Raw genomic sequence first — 19045 nt, 5'->3', positions numbered from 1 at the left:
CAAAGGGTTCTGAGTACCTTTTGGTTTAGAATCCAGTTGAATTTCACAATATTCAAATATAATTTTAAAAAGTCTGCATCTTTGTTGGTTTTACTGGTTTTCCTATCATGCACCCTAAAATTTTTCTATGCTGTTCTAAAAATGTTTGAATACATTTATTGTTCCCAATAAGCAACATGTAAACTCAACATCTCAAACCAGCCACAAGTAAATACAGAAAAAGCCTCTCCTCTCTCCTGCTTGCTGAGCACTGATGCATGTTTTTTTCATCTGATTGCGGTGGTGTCAGTAGTCACTAATTTACAGGAAAACAGCTTTAAGTTCACATTTCTGCAGTATGATTGATGCATTAACTTTGGGTCAAGAGCAGTGAAATGATCTGCATATTAAACACAATCTTGCTACAACACAATCTTGTCTGAAAATCCTTGAATTATACATATTCAAAGATCTTTATTCCACTGTTACAAGCTATAGTTGAGGCCAAGATTTTAAACAGAATTCAGAAAAGAAATAGACACATTCATGTGGATAACAAAAACTTCGGTTACATTAGTATGATTTTTTTAAACCAACAAATTTGAAAGGCACATAATACTTCAGGGCATTAGCTAATCTCTAACTGAGGGGTTTGGGAAGAAATTATGGGCAAATTAATTAACTTCCCCCCATCTAGTGCTGGCCCATCAGACAGGTACCAGTGGTCTAATGGTCCAATATGAAAATGGCTACGTTCCATTTATCAGCAGGTTAAATTTTACAGCAAAGTGGACCGAGCAGCCTGACGAATATCTCTAGAAGACTGAAGCCTCTCCTTTGGCTATGTTACCTGTATATTTTCAGCACAAACTCACTCATGTTCTGGGGACCAGTGGTTTCTGGTTGCCACATCATGGTCCTGGAGAACAGCGCTTCCTTACCAATAGTCTCCTTTCTGTTAATTGTGTCTCTTACAATTCTTGATGTCTGGACTGTTCTCCACTCGCTGCAGTTCACAGAAGCAGATCAGAGTTTTGGAGCTGCATGATCTGGCCATTGCTCCCTCCACTCACTCCAAGATGAGTTATTTCCAAGCTGTAAAACTTGCATCACAATATTCCAGAGATAACAAAATTACTATGTACATTGGCCCAAAGATCAACAGTCATATGGTAATGTTGCCACTTAATATCTGGACAGAATTGTGGGAGATGCTGCTAGCAGAAAGAAAATTATTGGTGAGAAATTTTCCGTTTTGCAACTCTGTCTTCCACAGTTCTTGAAGTCTGTGAAGTAGTGAGCACTGAACAGATGTAGGAAAAGTTATAGAAAAGGTAAAAAAGGGAAAAATAGTGTCCTTCCTCATCTGAATTATTTGCTCTGAGGGCAAAATCATTTACAGGCCACCACCTGCAGCACTTTCCTGCCAAAGGATGCCTCTGTAGAGGACAGGAAGTCCACCTTGTAGTGCTTCACAAACAAGTGTCTGCTGTGGATGTATTAGCTTGTTTTGTCCTCCAAGTCCCCAGAGTTTGCAGAATGTGTGCACTGATCCCTTCTGGAACAGGAACCTCTGGAAGCCTTCTACGCTTCCACAATGTGTGATCTTATTACTTAGTGCTTCCAAGTCTTCTATTGCTGAGTCCTTGCCCTTTTGGATGGAAGAATACAACAGGACCCCTGCTCTCCTCATGGACTCTACATTTGAGGTAAATTTTCAGAGTGCTTCTGACATTTAATGTGCGCCACTTCTCCTTGCTGGGGTGTTGTGTCAGACAGAATGAAGGTAAAACCCTCTTTTGGGAAGCATGGAAAGAAGAGTTCACCTTTAGGATAAATGATCCCAGAGTCCTGAGCTCCACCTTGTCCTCATGTACCATGCAGTAAGGTTTCTGCATAGAAAGCGCCAGGAGCTCCGACATTTGCCTGGTAGACATGATGGCTATGAAAAAGAAGTCTTCATTGACAAATAAAATGGTGACACTGACACCAGTGGTTCACAGGGGTGTTGTCAGGGCTCTCAGTACAAATGGCAAGTCCCACTCGGGATAAAGAGGTCTAGTTGCCCACTTGGCTAACTGGACTGCCCTAAGGAATCTACCTGGGGGTCCTCTACCAGATGGCCCCTAAACCCTACAAATGTCACACTGCTAAGGGCAGACACCTGATGTGCAATGACACTGGGTTGGTACCTTTGTCAAAGACTTATTGAAGAAAATTAAGATAGCTGGAATTCCTGGGTTTCTAAGATTTGCTGTATGTTTCTGGCACAAACTCGCAAAATTTTGTCCAGACAGGAGTATGCTTTCAAGGCTGATACTCTTAAAAGAAAGAAATGTTCTGATGAGTTTGAAGGACAGACCTAATGATACTACTACTGATTCTCTTTCAGTAGCCAAGCTATTAGATGGTGTCTGTTTGGGTCTGCCTGCAGCAGAGGACCTGGTGAGATAGCCTGCTTCTTTGGGAGCTGTAGTGGGGGTCCCAATTTCAGCTCTACTAGGTCCAAAACCAGGATCTCCTCGACCAGTGCGGGATTACCAATATTACTGTCAGGCGTTATTTTATTTTCTGGACCACCTTCCCCAATAACGGGGAGGGTGGAAATGCATACAGGGGGTCCTGCAGCCATCTGTGCGATAAGGCATCTATCTGAATGCATCTGTGGTTAAGTACTTTGGTCTCTTCACATTTATGTGGTTTGCAAATAGGTCAGTTGAGGGCAGGCCAAACAACTCGACAATTTACTTGGCAACTTCCTGATTCAAGCACAACTTAGAGCTGTTCACCTTGCGCCTGCTAAGCCAGTCTGCCTTCTGGTTCAGGTTTTCCTTTACGTGAACTGCCCTGAGGGACAGAAAAGAATGCTCCACCCACTGCATGATTTCCATTGCTTTGCAATATAGTGCTGGGCTTCTTGTTCTCTCCTCGTTCACATACGCAACCATGGTCCTGTTGTCTGATCAGGATGTGGTTCCCTTCTAGGCTGGACTGGAACCTTCATAGTCCTAGCTTGACCACGCTACAAGGTTTATGCTGTGAGTCCTTTCCTCCATGTTCCAGATGCCTTGAGCTGTTTGAGACCCCAAGTGTGCTCCCCAGTGTCTCCGGCTAATGTCAGTTGTGAGGATCAAGGGATGTGGAAGGCACATGGATTCACCCTTGCAGACAATTGCCCTGGGGTGACCATCATTTTAAGGAGTTAACCTGCACTGGAACTCTCACTGGACCTTTCATGCATTCCAGGAAGTGGTCTCATACCTTTAAGATGAAGCCTGGAAGGTTCCCTGATGTGTGACTGCACCCATGGAGTGATTTCTATGCTTGATACAAGAAGGCCTAGCAGCTGAAGCCTCAGCACAATAGTGTCTTGCAGTTCCAAAACAATGTGATGTCTTGAATCTTCTGGAACCTCTCTAGAGATGGATTTGTCCTTGCTATCAAGGTGTCTGTGGGTACTCTGATGTGAGTTAGTTGGGTGAATGGAAGCAAGGAGCTTTTCTTGATACTGATGATTAAGCCATGGGCCTGAAGGAGATTCAATGTCTAGAACATAGTTGTGTGTGCCAGTAATGGCAGTGGAGCTCATTAAGATGTCTTCCAGGAAGTGGTACAGATGGTTTCCCTGTGACCTGAATCTGAATATGATTTCCACCATTATCTTTGTAAAGACCTAAGGAGAGCCAATCGCAAGCTGAATGGGAGCATCTGATACTGATAACGCTTCCAGCCACAGCCAAAACCATAGGATCCTGCAGTGTGACTGGGAGATTCACGGACGTCAAAAAATCACCCTGGGACAGGGATGACACTGTAGAAATTGGGATTTCGTCCAGGACTTTGTTTCCTTCATCCACTTGTTAAGCCACCTGAAATCTAGAATGGCTTGGAATCCTCTTGTACACTTCTGAATGAAGAAAATAGATGAAAGATTCTCAGAGTTGTACTCCAAATGAATGATCTCACTCCTATATCCAAGAGGTGAGAAATCTCATTCTGTATTAAAGCACATTTTATGGGGTTGTTCAAGGCGGGGAACTGGATGAAAAATGATAGAATGGAGTCTAACTTGATGGAGGATCCCTAGCTCATTATTTCCCTGACCCACTGGTCTGTGGACCAGAGCCGCTAACTTTTGTTTTTGCTAGTAGGTGCTTTTGAAGAGGGGTGTGTGTTGAGGGGGCACTCTGCCAGTTTTAGGGGGAGGCTAATGTCAGCATATTTATACATGTTTTTCATATTCTAGTTATTGAAGGTGTCTATCACTGGTATCTTTACTATTTTAATAATGATTCAATTGTTATGAACTATGTAATTACATCATCATGAATTACAGTATATTAAAATTATTGCAATCACAAGCTGTCTTCAATAATATCCCAGTTTAAAGACATTATGTCTCTCTGTGGATTTCTGGATGAAACTGTCAGCAATCTTATTTACATCTAGGTTCCCTGGCATTGTTTTGATGCACGTTAAGGACAGTTACATTATTCAGTTGCGTTTGTCCCACTGATGACTGGAGATCATTTTTAAGTCTTCTGAAGCTGGAGAATGAGTTCAGGATGATACAGGCACAGTGAGGAGGATTCTTATGAACGTGCAGTGCTCTGGAAACACAGTGCTTCCAGAATACTGAAAATGACTCCAAGATCTCTTTCTTGATGGGTAATAGCTAATTTAGGACCATCATTTTGTATGTATAATTGGGATTATATTTTTTCTTGTGCATTACTTTGCATTTAACATGGAATTTAATCTGGCATTTTGTTGTCAAGTGACTCAGTTTTGCAAATTTCCCTTTGTAACTCTTTGCAGTCTCTTTTGGACTTAACTGAGTAATTATGTAGCATCTGCAAACTTTACCACCTCACCGTTTACTCCTTTTTGCAGATCATTTATGAATACGTTGATCAGCACTGGTCCCAGACCAGTACAAGCCCCTTGAGGGACACCACTATTTACTTCTCTTCATTCTGAAAATGGACCATTTATTCCTATCCTGTGTTTCCTTTTAACTGGAATGCCTGGGAATGCTTTCAGGATCATCTAAAGATGCTTAATTTAATTTAATGACAAGCCTTTTGTTATCGTAATCACTCTGCTTCTGTTTATAAACAAACTCCCTGCCCCAAGGGCAGAAGCTGGGAGCAGCACAGAACTCATCACATTCCACACTCAAGCTCTGGCTCCTGGGTGCTGAGCACCCATTATTTTTTTTCCCCCCCGTGGGTGCTTGAGCCCCGGAGCACCCACGGAGTCAATGCCTATGCTGCGGATGAAGCAATCCATTCCTCCAGGAAATGGGAAATTCTGCCCCCAAGCTCCAGCTCTGGGCAGAGACTTATGCAGCCTGTCATGAAAAGGCTTTGGGAGCTACAATGTTCCCTTGGGGATTTCCTCCCAAGTCACAGTTCCACAGCTTCCCTCTGGAGAACCTGCTGGTATTCTTGCAAGAATGAAGGCTGAAAGGAACACATTTGTCTGAAGACTGGTCTGTACTCTCTCGTAAAGGCATGGTGGGGTGTTGGAAGGGACCGTTCAGATTCTGTGGCACTGTCCGCCACTATCTTGTCTAGCTTTGCTCTGAAATGCAGGGCTCCTGTGAATTTGGCAGAACACGGCGCCCATTTTGAGTGGTTATTCACCTTCCAGGGATGGAGCCATACGCCACTGAGCTGGAGGCCCTGGATTTGGCTGAGAAACTCATCGCACTCTCTAAGGCCTCAGCAACTAAACTATTACCAGGGAACCTTTCTTTAAAATAGAGCCAAAGTCAGGATGGTCTCTATCCTTTAAGGGCTCTGTGATCTTCCAGCCAGGAGGCCTTAAACATCTTTTTTTGAGAGTCGCCTCCATTTTTCTATTTGTGAAGAGCCAGCAGAGAGGCACTACAGCTGAGGCTCTGAGGGGTTCCGACACCTGGATAAAAAAAACTGGCCCAGGTAGAGAAGGGGCTGTGAGGGAGATCAATGCTCACCACTACCCCAAAGTTTGACAAAAAAGTCCCTTAGGCAGATGCAAAGGCAGGAGCTGGGAAAATCACCATCATAATAAGCACTATTAAGAAAAAGTTGAGTAGACCCTTCAGACAGCGTTTGCCAGGAGAGTTCTGACCACTGCCTGAGACATATCTTCAGACAAGTTTCACGTGCACCATACTTCTTGTTCAGCATACACTAAAAAAAGCAATAAGAATTTCTATTTGCAAGTAAGACTGCATTAACCGTTAGAGAACTATTCATTGTTTTATTTGTACATACAGAAGTCCTAAAAACAGCTGCAGGATTCACATTACGTGACTGTCCATTCTGGAATCTACAGTACATTATATACAAATTATATTTCCAAAGTAAAACCGAAGAACTCTCACTGAACAAGGTCTTTGAGAAGCAGCAGTGCATTCCATGCAATCAAAATTCAAAATCATAAATTATAACCAACATCTGCAACCATAAGTCTATACATAATATACAAAATTGTGCATGTCAAATCTACTTCTGTGTAAGATTCTTCCAGTGGGACATAACACTGCTGCACATAACATTGTACGGGCACATGAAAGGAGCCTGAAGTTCTGCAGCAAACCCTTATGACCTCATAAGCCAATTCTATTACCAGCTTTACCTTTTGAAGTCTATAAAAATGCATGCAAAAATAGACTAACTCAGGTGCTTGACAACTGGACCTTACTGAGATGTGAAAGATACTACTGTAAGGAATTAGTCAAGCATAGCACATCTCAATATGAAATAGGGTCTAAACCAGACGGAATTCTTCTCAAAATATCAGCAATTTAAAAGAACATCACAGGAGCATTCAGTAAAACTGAGCAACACTTTCTGGTTTCAATTAATTAGAGTTCTGAGATATATAACCTTTTACATTTAATAAGGCTTCACAGGAATAAAAACACTTTACATGTGAAAAATATTTAAGATATTATTTAGGTTTCACAGTCTTTGCTATTGCATATCTTAAGTTTACTTTTAAGTTACTTGAAAGACTATGCACAGCTATAAAACAAATATTTTTAACATGGAAATGATCCCACAAATTAAAAAAAATTAAGCAGTACACCATGATACACTGTCTCCCTCTGTGTTAAAAAGTTTGCCATTGCATGAATGTTCAGTTTTTTATGGAATACTTCATATTATCAGTCAAATATAAAAAACTTGTTTTCAAAAACTGCTGTATATCAAAACTTCCTGTTTGAAAAGTGTTTCAAGTACAAATGACTAAACAGAGCTTTCATTGGGTGGTGACTTCCAACGGGACTGCAAATTTTTCATAATACAGTTTGTCATGCTACCAAGTTTCTCTTGCATTTCAAAAAGTTGGCTCCCCGAATAACTGTGGAGATCTTCAGAGGTTAGCTGAGCAGCAAGTGCACTGACCTGGCTCAAGAGATCTGTTGTGGGCTGTCTATCTGTGCTCAAGGCAACTTGTTCACTCAAATCTAAAAAAAGAAACAAAAGTGATTGACATACACTATTGTAAATGTATCTTACTTTTAATCTGAGTGAAATTTATTGGTATGGAAGTGTTATGAGTTTCTGCTATGAAAAAAATGTGTTTAAGTTGTCTATATCACATTTCTGGCACCAATATAATTCAGCTGTTGAATCCGTAAAGTTTAAAAATATTCGACTTTGATATGAATTCGTTAGCATGTTTCTTATAAAAGTCTTCTATTTGTGTTCTAACTAGTATCAATGACATAGCAAAATACTGATAAAGGTGATCTCCTCCCAAAACCAGCGCAATTCAGTTACACAGCAGTTTTAAGAAGCTACCATCACACAAAGGTATTAATCGGTTTAACTGAATCTGTCACACTACTCATACTAAGAAAGCAACAAGTTACGCTTATGTTATGACAAGGACAGGAGAGCAAGTGACAAAACCCAAATCTGAAGTCAAACAAGATAATGCAATGTTTACCAGTTGCAAGTCTTTCTTCATCTGTGGAAAAATGTTTCTCATCTATGACATTTTCTGCCTTCTCTCTGTCTTCAAGGACTGCAATTTCATCAAATCCACGAGCCTTCACCTACAGATTTAATTAGGAAAGAGATCAGAAAGGAAAGAAGAGTTTTCCCTAAAAGGAAGCAGTCTGAAATCACATAGTGGAAAGCACTTATCATAAAATTTGAAAAACTGTGATTTTAATTTCACAATTTTTAAACACAACTGCTGTTTAACCACATCACCGTGGTCATTACCTTGGTAAAAAACATGACCTGTGTGATATTGGCAGCATGCAAACTCTATACCAGTGTTTCCCAAACTTTTTTGGCCACGGAACACTTTTTAGCCTATTACGGAACACTTATAATATTATTTTGTAGTTGTTTGGTTTTCAAATACAAAATTGCGTTCTTTATTGTCAAATATATTTTATTTTATAAAACAAAGCAAAAATAGAACTTTAAAATAACTTGAACTAACAATTTCTAACTGGAAAGTGCGTATAAAGTAGTACAAAAATGAAGTGCAAGAGTCAAAATTAAATTCTAGATTCTTTCACGGAACACCTATTCACATCATGCGGAACACCAGTGTTCCGCGGAACACAGTTTGGGAAACGCTGCTCTGTACTAAGCTGTAAGTTGGTTTCCACCACACTTGAATATTGCTTTGATAGACAAATGTTAAAATTATATTTTAAGTCAGTATTAAAGTATGTATAAGATGGGAAACTCCCATATTATTGGCATCACAAGTTACTTTTTTAATCCAACTAGTCACTGACAACACTGTGCTCAAAAACTAGTTGTGTTTCAAATTTTAAGACACCTCATTTTATCGACATTCAGAAATTTCTCACCATGTGAACTTTCAGGCTTCTTGGCAAAGCAAAAAATTATAATTTTCTCATAATGAAATATTACCACCACCAAACAGAAAAAAGACTGAGAGGCAAGGCTTGACAACTGTAGACTAGCTACGCTGTTGCACTGTTACTCAGCTTGAAAATTTAAAATTAAGTTTCATGTTGGCTTTAATATTGTATTTTAGCCTTTTTTCAGTAAAAGTTTTATATTTTTTTTAAATGTAGATCTCCTGTAAAGATAGTTAGCAATGCAGGACTTTATGATACTGTCTATTTCATTATGGTACTTAAAACAGCTTTACCTGTTGCTCATGATATCCTCTAAGAGCCTTTTTAACATTGGAAACTTTAGGAGAACGGATAGGAAGAGTTTTGATTTCAGCTGCTGTCAGAGTACTCAGGTCACCCACTGTCTTAATATTCTTTGCTCGAATGAGCTGCCCCAAACCTCTTGCCCTGAGGAAAAAAAGGATTCTGGATATTTATTCCTACTAAGACATGAAAAGCTGTTGGTAGGATCATGTTTCCTTCAGAGGCTGAGAAGAGGAGGAAGAGAGGCGAGAAATTTGCTGGAATGTATAGCTTTGTATTCATATTAAAGAAGGAGAAAAAAGTCAAAGCAGATGACATCTTTCTGCAGAAAATAAAAATTTTGTTCTCCACAGTTTATTGAATTATCCATAAAATGAATGGCTTTTAAATTTAATTAAGTAACACGAATGGGAAAAAAGGAGTACTTCAAAAACAGGTCATTCTGAACAGGTCCTGTGGTAACTCCAGAAAACTTGTCTTTTGGTATATGTTTTCAGATTCAAAACACACAAAAAACCAAGCTAGTTGAGCCTAGTAAGCATTGGAAACACTCATCCAAGTTTTCGTAAATCTGAAATAATGCTTTTTCATCTCTTGAAATGCTCATTGCACAAAGCAGCATTTGACAATTTTTAATAAAATATGCAGACAGGTCTGGTGGGCATTATCAAACATTAATATTATCTCTGTTGAAAGAGCTGACACATTCAGAATATGAATATATATAATAAATATATATAGCAAAAGTTAAAAGAAAGGTCACAAATACTGCAGAATCATAAGCTTTGTAATAAAATCTTGTTTAACAGATTGTGGAACACGTTCATGTTCTAGAACACTAAAAATATATGAAACAAACATGATATAGGTAGGCTAGGAAAAAAAAACAAGTTCATGCATCTTCCACATCTGAGTACAGACAGATAATGCAGTGGTAAAAACGCTAGCAGCTGAACCACAATAGTGCCCTCATTGCTGCTTTTACAGCTGGGGTTACCCCTGTGCATTCCTGAAAGAATTTGCCATGGCCTTTTTGTATTCTTAGGACAAGAACAGAAGAGTTCAGCATTTCTGCTAGATGCTAAAAGGAGAGTAAGTCTGACAGTAAAACTTCCTTTTACTTTTTTTTTGCAGGAAGTGCCTCCAATGAATGCTAGAATTAGAGACCGATACATCTTAACAGAAAGGTTTATAAAATTCATGGAGGTGTATTAGGAGTTTTTAGTCTTGAAAGGAATAACCACTTACCAAATGTTTGATGTAATCTGAGGTAAAATTATGTCAACTGGAGCTTTACAGCCTACCAATGCAGGGTACACGCTCTCTGTAGGACACGGCAGCGACTCCTTGGCCATTTCAGTAATCTTGAATAGTATAGAAAAAATTATTAATTAAGTATCACACAACTAAATACAGGAGAAAATAGAGAAGAGATACATGAACTGAAGCACTTCTTACTAAACACTTCTTTGAGCTCTTAAATTTAGCGTTACGAGATCCTGGGGACAGAAGTCCTTTGGTTGGAGTGGTAATATGCTGGATAGAAAAGAGGAAAAAATCTCTCAGGATCGTAGATATTTAAAAATAGTCATAGGATTTTAGTTCTCAACATAAAGCTCTTCATTTCACAGAAGGTGAAATTAGAATCAACCAGACTACAAAAGTACTTCTTTCATTTACGAATTCTAAAGCCTGTTCTATATATTGGCCATTCTTGGAACTGTTTACCCTTATATTTAAGTTTACACTTGAGTAAGACTAGCTCTGACAAGAAAGGCATACAGTTATGGTATAAAGGTTATGCTATACAGATTGTACTAATACCTAGAAAGAACTATTCTGAAGAAAACTTAAAACAAACACAGTTTACCTTGGCTTGGGTATTAGATGAAATTTTAAAACTTCGCAAAGATGGTGAACTATTTGAAGAAGAATGACACCTAACAACGGGACTTCTCCTATCGATGTCATCTGCCAATCCTTCTTGGTAAATTGGATTTGCAAAAGAGACTCGACGAATCTGTTTTTAGAGATTAAGTGATTTTCATAACTAAACTAACAGAATTTGTATTGTTACAACTATATTGTCAAATTAATTTCATACTAGATAGATCTAAAGTCTGAGATTTCAAACAGTTGCATTCATCAGATCTCCTGATTCATACAGCTGTGTTTCACTAAAGAATATTTGAGACCATAATAGGTTGTGGGTTTGTTTGTTTGTTTTTTTTGGGGGGGTGGGTGAGGGGGGTGTTACTGCTACAGGAAAGGTTACAAACTTTATAAAAAATTGCCCAAGGAATACAATAGTGAGGTGTTGACTGCACAGTGATTTTGCACTAACACTTATTTTCTTTAATAGTGCCAAAGCCTTGCTGCATTACAACTTGGGTGTTGCTACTATGCAAAGACTAATTAGGAGAGTGGCATAAAAAAGTGCAAACAAGAGAACCAAAAAATAAAGGGAAACATTCATAACGTGTGGCTGAAAGGATAGAGTGGGAGTGAAAGAGTAGCAGTAAGACAACAAGAAAGGGAAGATGCAGGGTTGAACCAATGGGACAATAAAGTGTGTATTTTATTTGGTAATCCACATTTTCATCATCTAGTGTATTTACTGACCTTACTGGTTAGTTTAGACAGATTCTTGATATGGGAGATTGGGGGGGTGGGGGGGAGACAAACAATATAAATATACACTACGTATTTCCTTGGATCTTTGGTAAATAGACATTTACCCTAATCCTTTCCAATACCCTGGAAGAAACACTGAATGAGAACATACTGGATCACTGAATTTCATATTCATATGCTGGGTATAGGAGTCATACCATTGAAATTATTCTGAAACATTGAAATAGCTGATTATTTGTGGGGAAATATGAAAGTTATTTAAATCCTGCACATGCAACACTAAATAGAAACTTCAACTCATGTCCAATTTGCCTCATGTTCCAAAAAATTCCACCCTAGAATCGGCTCATAAGGGGCATGTTACCAGGTGTTAAAAATTGAACTTATAACACAAAGGAAGTATCAGCTGTAACCACCGTAGACACTATCTTTCCAGTAAAAAGGAGAGCATTCAACAGTTTTTAAGAAATTAAACATCTATATTGCATGTAGCAGATAACTGCCTAACTGGTCAGGGCCCCATTGTCTGAGTTCTGTACAAACAGAGAAAATTAGAGTCTCTTGGCCCAGAGCACTTATATTTCACAGCAAGTCACATAACCAGTGTTAAAGGTAACCTGCAAAGGGAAAAAAAGCTGGGCTAGTCTCCCGCTTTCCATTCTGCTTGTTTATGATTTCATAAGGCCTGAAATTATTGCTTATTTTTTACTGGAAATTTAGGTCCTGTCTAGTTCAGAAGACTATGATGACATGAAGAGGAGGACATGATATCACAAGAGCCAAGAGTGAACGTTGAACAATTGACAAGGGAAGAGGTTTTTAGTCAGAAAATAAAACAAACAGTTTTATTTAACATCTATTTAACATCACTGACCACGAATTTGGAGAACAGAAGGTTTTATTAAAGATTCAATGCCCCCACCTTCAATTAAGGATGAAGTTAAGTGTGTATCCTGATCATCCTGCCCCTCCAAACAAATCCTCCAGCAAAACCAAAGAAGGTAAGGAGTGGACAATTGATATTTCCAAGGTAAAAACATGCAGAAAAATAATTTTTAAGATAAAACCTGTCAGCACTTACACATGAGAAAAAGGGGCACAGCCTAATAAAAAAAATAAAATCTTTGCAGGTCATCATTAGCACTTCTACAAGATCATGTGGTAATGGCATATATGATAACCAGGATACTCAGTACACTACGTATACTTACAAGTGCTCAGTGGTACTGAAGACTGAATTACATCACAATACCTTGTTAGCAGGTGATGGGGAATCATCCTCTTGATGTCTTTTTACTCCCCTCTTTAAAATACTGGTGGATGGAGAAGCAGAAGGAGACCAAATGCAGCGTGTCTGCACTTCATTGGGGCTTTCATTAACCTTAACCAAAGCTACAGAATCAAGCTCCTTCAGTTTCTGAGGAGAATCCACATTGTCACTTTCTTCTGCACCCTCCTGGTCTGAGGCTACATTTTCAGGCACTGTAGCTGCCACTGCAGTTTCAATGAATATTAAACCTTCCTCCTTCATCTCACTATCTTGAGGGATGTATGCTTTTATAGGAGTGTTCTCAGTCTTTTCTGCTTCATTCTGATCATGTTTTGGCTCATTTATCTTTGTTTGGTCAGGTTTGTTAACAGTTTCTGCGTCAGATATCTCCTCCATTTGCTCATTTTGACTCATTTCCTCCTTTTCTGTAGCTTCTGGCTCTGTGCCATTCTCCAAAGGAAGACAACTTTCTATGGACTCTTTCGAAACACAGTCAGTCAAACATTGTTCAATACTGTCAACTAGATTGGTGGGCTCTGGCTCTTGCTCCTCAATGACAGGGTCACAAGTTTTACTTTTGATATATGATGGTTTCTCTAGATCTTCCTCCACTGGAATAGCATTTTCTTCCAAATCATTCTCAGATTTTATTCCTCTTTCTGAATCCTTAACGAAACTAGATTTCTTAATGGGAAGCAATGGTGTACTCATTGCACAAGGTTCCACAGACAGCCTTTCTTCAAAATGAGAATCATTAGAAGAAGTTTCTAATGCAGTCATAGTTATCTGAATACATGTGTTTTTATGCTCACTTTGTGCATGGTTATCTACATTTTTTAATTCAGTGAATGACTTTTCTTGCTGTTGAGAGTTTTCACCACAGCAATTGTAGCTCTTTGATCTTCTCATCCTCTTGCTTCTTTTGTGCTGGCACTCAAGTATCTGCAGAGGTTTTTCAGAGGAAAGAACAGAGTCTGAAGTAGTAGCTACTGCTGCAAATTCAGATAGAATGATTGCACTACAGCCTTCTACACTTCTTTGCTTATCAAGTGATTTATTTGCCTGTTTTGTTTTCAAAACTGGTTCTGATATGCATGGGTTCATGAAGGGTTCTCCCAATATGTTGGTTTTATTTTGTTCTACATTTGTGTTCTGCCCACCAACTGAAGTCTTTGCCACTTCTATAATTCCTGTAGATTCGTTAATATCTGTATACATTTTTTTGTTTTTCACATCACATGCCTGAGATATCAATACAGTATCTTTGTCGACTTCAGAACTTGTTTCACCTTTATTTTTTACTTCAGACAGATTCTTAATTTCAGTTGCTATTTCTTGTGAAGACAGCTCCTGATTTTGGCTCTCTTTTTCTTCTTTCACTTTGCTTTGAAGAGGATTGCTTTTATTTTTCCATTTTCCAGATCTTTTCCTTTTGGTACTTTCTTCTCTTGTCTCAGAGCTATCAGACTCAGAATTTTCTATACTAGAAAGCAATCCTTGTGAAGCTCTTCTTGTTTGATACCGGGTGCGCCCCCTTGTCTTTTTCTGGCTTGTTATATCCGAACTAGAATCTTGAACATCATCTATTTCAGATTTCAAGTTATCACTTTCAGATTTCTTGGCATTTTTGTTCATTTCCTCTTGAAGACTTCTTGAAGTGTGTGACTCCTTTGGGCCAATGTCTTCTGCAGCAGTCTTCTCATGAAAGTTGCACTCTTTTTTATTTGCATTTTCTTTTGCATCTACAGCTTTTTCAGAAACAGATTTCTGCTTTTGGGATGCATCCTCTTTAATTTGTGGCACCCTCTTCTGGAAAGACTTTTCATCATCTTTACGTTTGTCCTTTTTTTGGTGACTGTTTTCTTTATCTTGACTGTCTGTTGTATTTTCTGCAATTTCTGACCGTCGTCTTGAAGAACGTCTTAGTGTTTTCTGATTAGGAGACATCTGTGGAACTTGATTGTCATCATTAGATATCTGATCAACTGATATAGCAACCACTGGAGGTGTATTTTCTTTGGAATCCAAATTGGATCCTTTACATTTTTCTTCCTCTTCTACACCATCCACAATTTGTTTATGCTCTATTGTTGTACTCTCTATCACTGTAGAATTGGGAGCCTGTGTTTGAGTATCTAGAATGCATTTTGTCTCTTCCGTTTGACTAGGTGTGCCAGATTTATTTTCCAAGTGGGTGGCAACAACAGACTCCTGTATACTTTTCTCCAGTTCTAAATCTGTTAACAACTCGGATTGCCTAATTTCTCCATGCTGTGTTTTAATTTGCCTGCGACTCAACCTTTTTAACCCAGTAACTGTTCCTTCAAATTCAGATTTTGAAGAACTTTTATTCTCCTCTTTAGGTTTTTCTATTTTGGAGGGAGTCTTTGGTGCATCTATGCTTTCCTGTTTATCTAGAACAGCAACAGTCCCAGATGCTCCTGATAGTCTATTCAATGCAGAAGGGCTAAAGGGTCTGTTCTCTGAACTATCAAACTTTTCCAAAGTAATAAAGGACTGTCTTCGGCTGGCAGGTTGCGGTGTTCCAGAAATAACATCACTAGAAGATGAACTGCTGCTGACATTTGAAGTGTTTTCATTTCCAACTGAAGGCTCCTTTGCAACTGTTTCAGTTGCATGTTTTTTTGAATCCTCTCCTACTAAAGACTCCTTTGCAACCATTTCAGTTATACTTTTTTTTAAATCCTCCTCACAATTTAAATCTGAACTTTCTGGAACATGAGTGATGGATTTGTCTTCAATATTCACAGAATTCTCAAGAGGTTCACTTGATCTGCAGTTCCCAGTGATTTCATGTGTACTATTGTGCACATTGCTCTTTGTCCTCTCATCCTGCAAGGACAAATTAAGTGACATTGTAATTTTGCTACTTTCACCATAAACCTACAAAAAAATGCAATCCCATTTGGACTTGAAATAAAGTAAAAAAAGACTGCTCTGCCTAAATAATGACAATGATTTTGAAACTATCCACCCACTCAAAACACTATGAATTTTCCTTTGTTAGCCACAGTTCAACTGTGTAACTGTTCCAATGTAACTGACATGCTTTATGGCAATATTTATTTTATTTGTTTAGCCCAAAGAAAGGGGAGCAGTAGAAAGACCTTGTGAAAGTCTGTAGACAAAGAACAGCAGTAAACTTACTATCTACTGGGTTTTATTTCAAAGTTATTAACTAGTACTTCATATATTGTTTTTCTTTACAGTATGATTAGAAAATATTTATATTAATGTACAGTACTTTCTGAAGGCAATTAGGAGTTGTTACTAACATCTACATTTAGGATTCTGGATACAATACAACTGCCATGGAGTCTAAGTAATGCTTTTAAATGAGTCCTAAAGAGACAGAACACTGGCCTTAAAGAGTTAAGTAAGGAGCAGGAAAAGGAAGTGTAACAGGTGTGCATAATCTGAACACATGCTATATTACATCAATTTTCATGTGTCCTGAATTCTACACCCATTTAAACGTTCAGTGTTAACTGTGTGTCCTGTTCAGCCTGTACAACTCCATCCAGAGTCAAAGTTTATACAGCTAAAAAAGCCTAAGAGAGGATCTTTCTTGGGGATTACATAATTTATTATAAAAACTACTGTCATAAGTGAAAAAGTTAGCTTCAAGAATTACCTTACTACCTAAAAAGTACTTTGAAAAACTATGCAGACTAAATGATGTCTAAAAGGCTAGATAGTTTCCAAGATTTTTTGTATCCTAATGAAGTTTCAGGTCCAAACTCACAAGCAGATGACAAAAAAACTTACATTTTAAAATAACCAGTGAAGGACAGTGTGATATGAAAGTCATTGAAAATAAATTCTTGGAAAAAATAAAATGGGCATGTGAAAGAAGTTCATAGATTAATAGATACTAAGGTCAGAAGGGACCATTATGATCATCTAGTCCGACCCCCTCCACAAAGCAGGCCATAGAATCTCACCCACCCACTCCTGTGGAAAAACCTCTCACCTATGTCTGAGCTACTGAAGTCCTCAAATCGTGGTTTAAAGACTTCAAGGAGCAGAGAATCCTCCAGCAAGTGACCCATGCCCCATGCTACAGAGGAAGGCAAAAAACCTCCAGGAAGGCAATCTGCCCTGGAGGAAAATTCCTTCCTGACCCCAAATATGGCGATCAGTTTCAACTGTGGGACTAATTGAAATTCAAGCACTGCAAGAATTTCTCAGAACAATTCTATAATATTTTTAGTAAGTTACTGAAAGCGTCTTGTATCAATTTTCTGATTTGTCTATTAGTGTATACAGGTGATAGTTTTAGAGACTCTTCTTGCTGTATCTGGTAGTTACAGGGATAACACTACTTATAGGTTTCAGAGTAACAGCCGTGTTAGTCTGTATTCGCAAAAAGAAAAGGAGTACTTATAGTTACCTGAATACCTAACTGCTGAATCATGTAATTATATGACTGAGTTTAGTTAATCAGGCAGAGACTCACAAGTTTAGTATGATTATGTTCAAATAGTCAACAGTGTATACATTCTTGCATATGTTCTTTTCCTATCATGCCAAACCTGAGGACTTTCTACTGTAAGTCACAAGCAAACATGTTATGGTTCTCTGTTGTATTTGGAATTCATCTCAAATGAGGTAATTTGAATCAATAAAGGCAATTTTAAAAAAAACCCACTAGGCATAAGACTATCAGTATGCTTTACACAATCATATGATTTCTTTGGCTGAAGTTAATCTAAGACATTGAGGAAACTGAATAAAAAAGAAAATCTAAATTAAATTACATTGCAAGAACAAACAAGATTAGCAAATGTTCTCAAAACTCTGAACTTACTAGCACGTCTTTCTCCTTTAGTTTTTATTTGGACCCACATAAGACAGCCTTACCAGATATTCTATAAAATGGAAACTCTAGTCCTATAATATAAGAAATTTAGAGGTGCTCTTTGTTTTAGACGTATCAAGCTTACCCTCTCCACCACATATCAATTTTGGTCTGTGATCAGAGAAGTTCACTCCATAGTAGAATTATTCCTCAAACAGATTATAAATAAGCATGACAGAATTTATTTTTTTAAAGATAATTTCAATGCATATCAATGTTTATTCTTAACTTTTTACAGTTGGGAAAAATTATGAGGGGAGATCAGACAACTATTTAATGAAAGTAGACACATTCAAAAAATTAGAGTTTTATAACTGTTAAAATGCAAACTGTCATAATCACATGCCAAAATATACAAAGTAAATATCCTTAAATTCTAATAAGTTCTCAAGCAGCATCTTTCTACCTTGTCTATTTATAAATGTTCATTATCAATGGAAATATTTTTGTTGGCTAGTGTGTGTACACTGAAATCAAATACCACCAATAATTACTGATAAAAATCTAATCCTTCCAAGCCTATTATAAAGCATCATTAAGGTAGTTGTAATTCTAGCATCTCCAATACTATGAAACATGGTGAAAATACCTGAGGTTTCTTTTCAAGATCTTCTTTCGGCTCTTCTATTAAAGATGTTTTTAATCTAAAAACAAGATCACCCAAATTAGAGCTGTTGCAACAGAACTTAGAAAATATCTTATCAGCACAAGCCCAGTTGGTATATCATACTTACAAAGAATCTTCCTGGCTCTGAGAATACTGAGAAAATAAGGCAGTGTCTTGGGATGCATCCAGATTATTGTACATAGCAGGAATATCAATTCTGGAACCAAAAATATCATTTCAGTTAGGTGTAGCTTTCTCTTAGAACTTCTAGTGAGAAACAACATGTAATTTTAACAACACACAGTTCCAACGCTGAAAATGCTCATCAAGGAAACCCTACAAAGACTGAACTGCCAAGTCCTCACAAGATTATTTACACTTCTAAATCATTCTGTGATGTGGAATGAGAGACCTCTTGCAGTGAAAGTGTGTTTCAGCAATCAGTGCTTGCTATGAAGGAACTGCTGTTTACATATGGGTATAAAGTGTTTTTTGATCTTTTGATACCTGTCTTCAGATCAT

At 38.0% G+C, this 19045-nt stretch overlaps 1 protein-coding gene across 8 annotated transcripts in view; it reads right to left on the bottom strand.

Annotated features, from left to right (window-relative positions):
- Positions 1 to 6213: 6213 nt before the first annotated feature.
- RIF1 (replication timing regulatory factor 1) overlaps positions 6214 to 19045 on the bottom strand; it is a 60387-nt gene continuing 47555 nt past the window's right edge. For 7 of the 8 annotated variants that reach the window (XM_073305452.2, XM_073305456.2, XM_073305455.2 and 4 more), the window contains 9 exons: positions 18651 to 18740; positions 18506 to 18560; positions 13017 to 15887; positions 11001 to 11150; positions 10589 to 10666; positions 10379 to 10494; positions 9121 to 9274; positions 7927 to 8035; positions 6214 to 7441 (listed from right to left, as the gene is read on the bottom strand). In XM_073305452.2, coding sequence (XP_073161553.2) covers positions 7221 to 7441; positions 7927 to 8035; positions 9121 to 9274; positions 10379 to 10494; positions 10589 to 10666; positions 11001 to 11150; positions 13017 to 15887; positions 18506 to 18560; positions 18651 to 18740 — 3844 coding nt within the window. In that variant the 3' untranslated portion in view covers positions 6214 to 7220. The remainder of the gene's footprint in view (positions 7442 to 7926; positions 8036 to 9120; positions 9275 to 10378; positions 10495 to 10588; positions 10667 to 11000; positions 11151 to 13016; positions 15888 to 18505; positions 18561 to 18650; positions 18741 to 19045) is intronic. The other variant, XM_073305453.2, reaches the window with a different exon arrangement.

This window comes from Lepidochelys kempii, chromosome 11 (genome assembly GCF_965140285.1).
Source record: "Lepidochelys kempii isolate rLepKem1 chromosome 11, rLepKem1.hap1, whole genome shotgun sequence".
Taxonomy (NCBI): domain Eukaryota; kingdom Metazoa; phylum Chordata; order Testudines; family Cheloniidae; genus Lepidochelys; species Lepidochelys kempii.
Note: the sequence above shows the minus strand (reverse complement) of the source record. Positions and strands in the feature narration are given on the sequence as shown.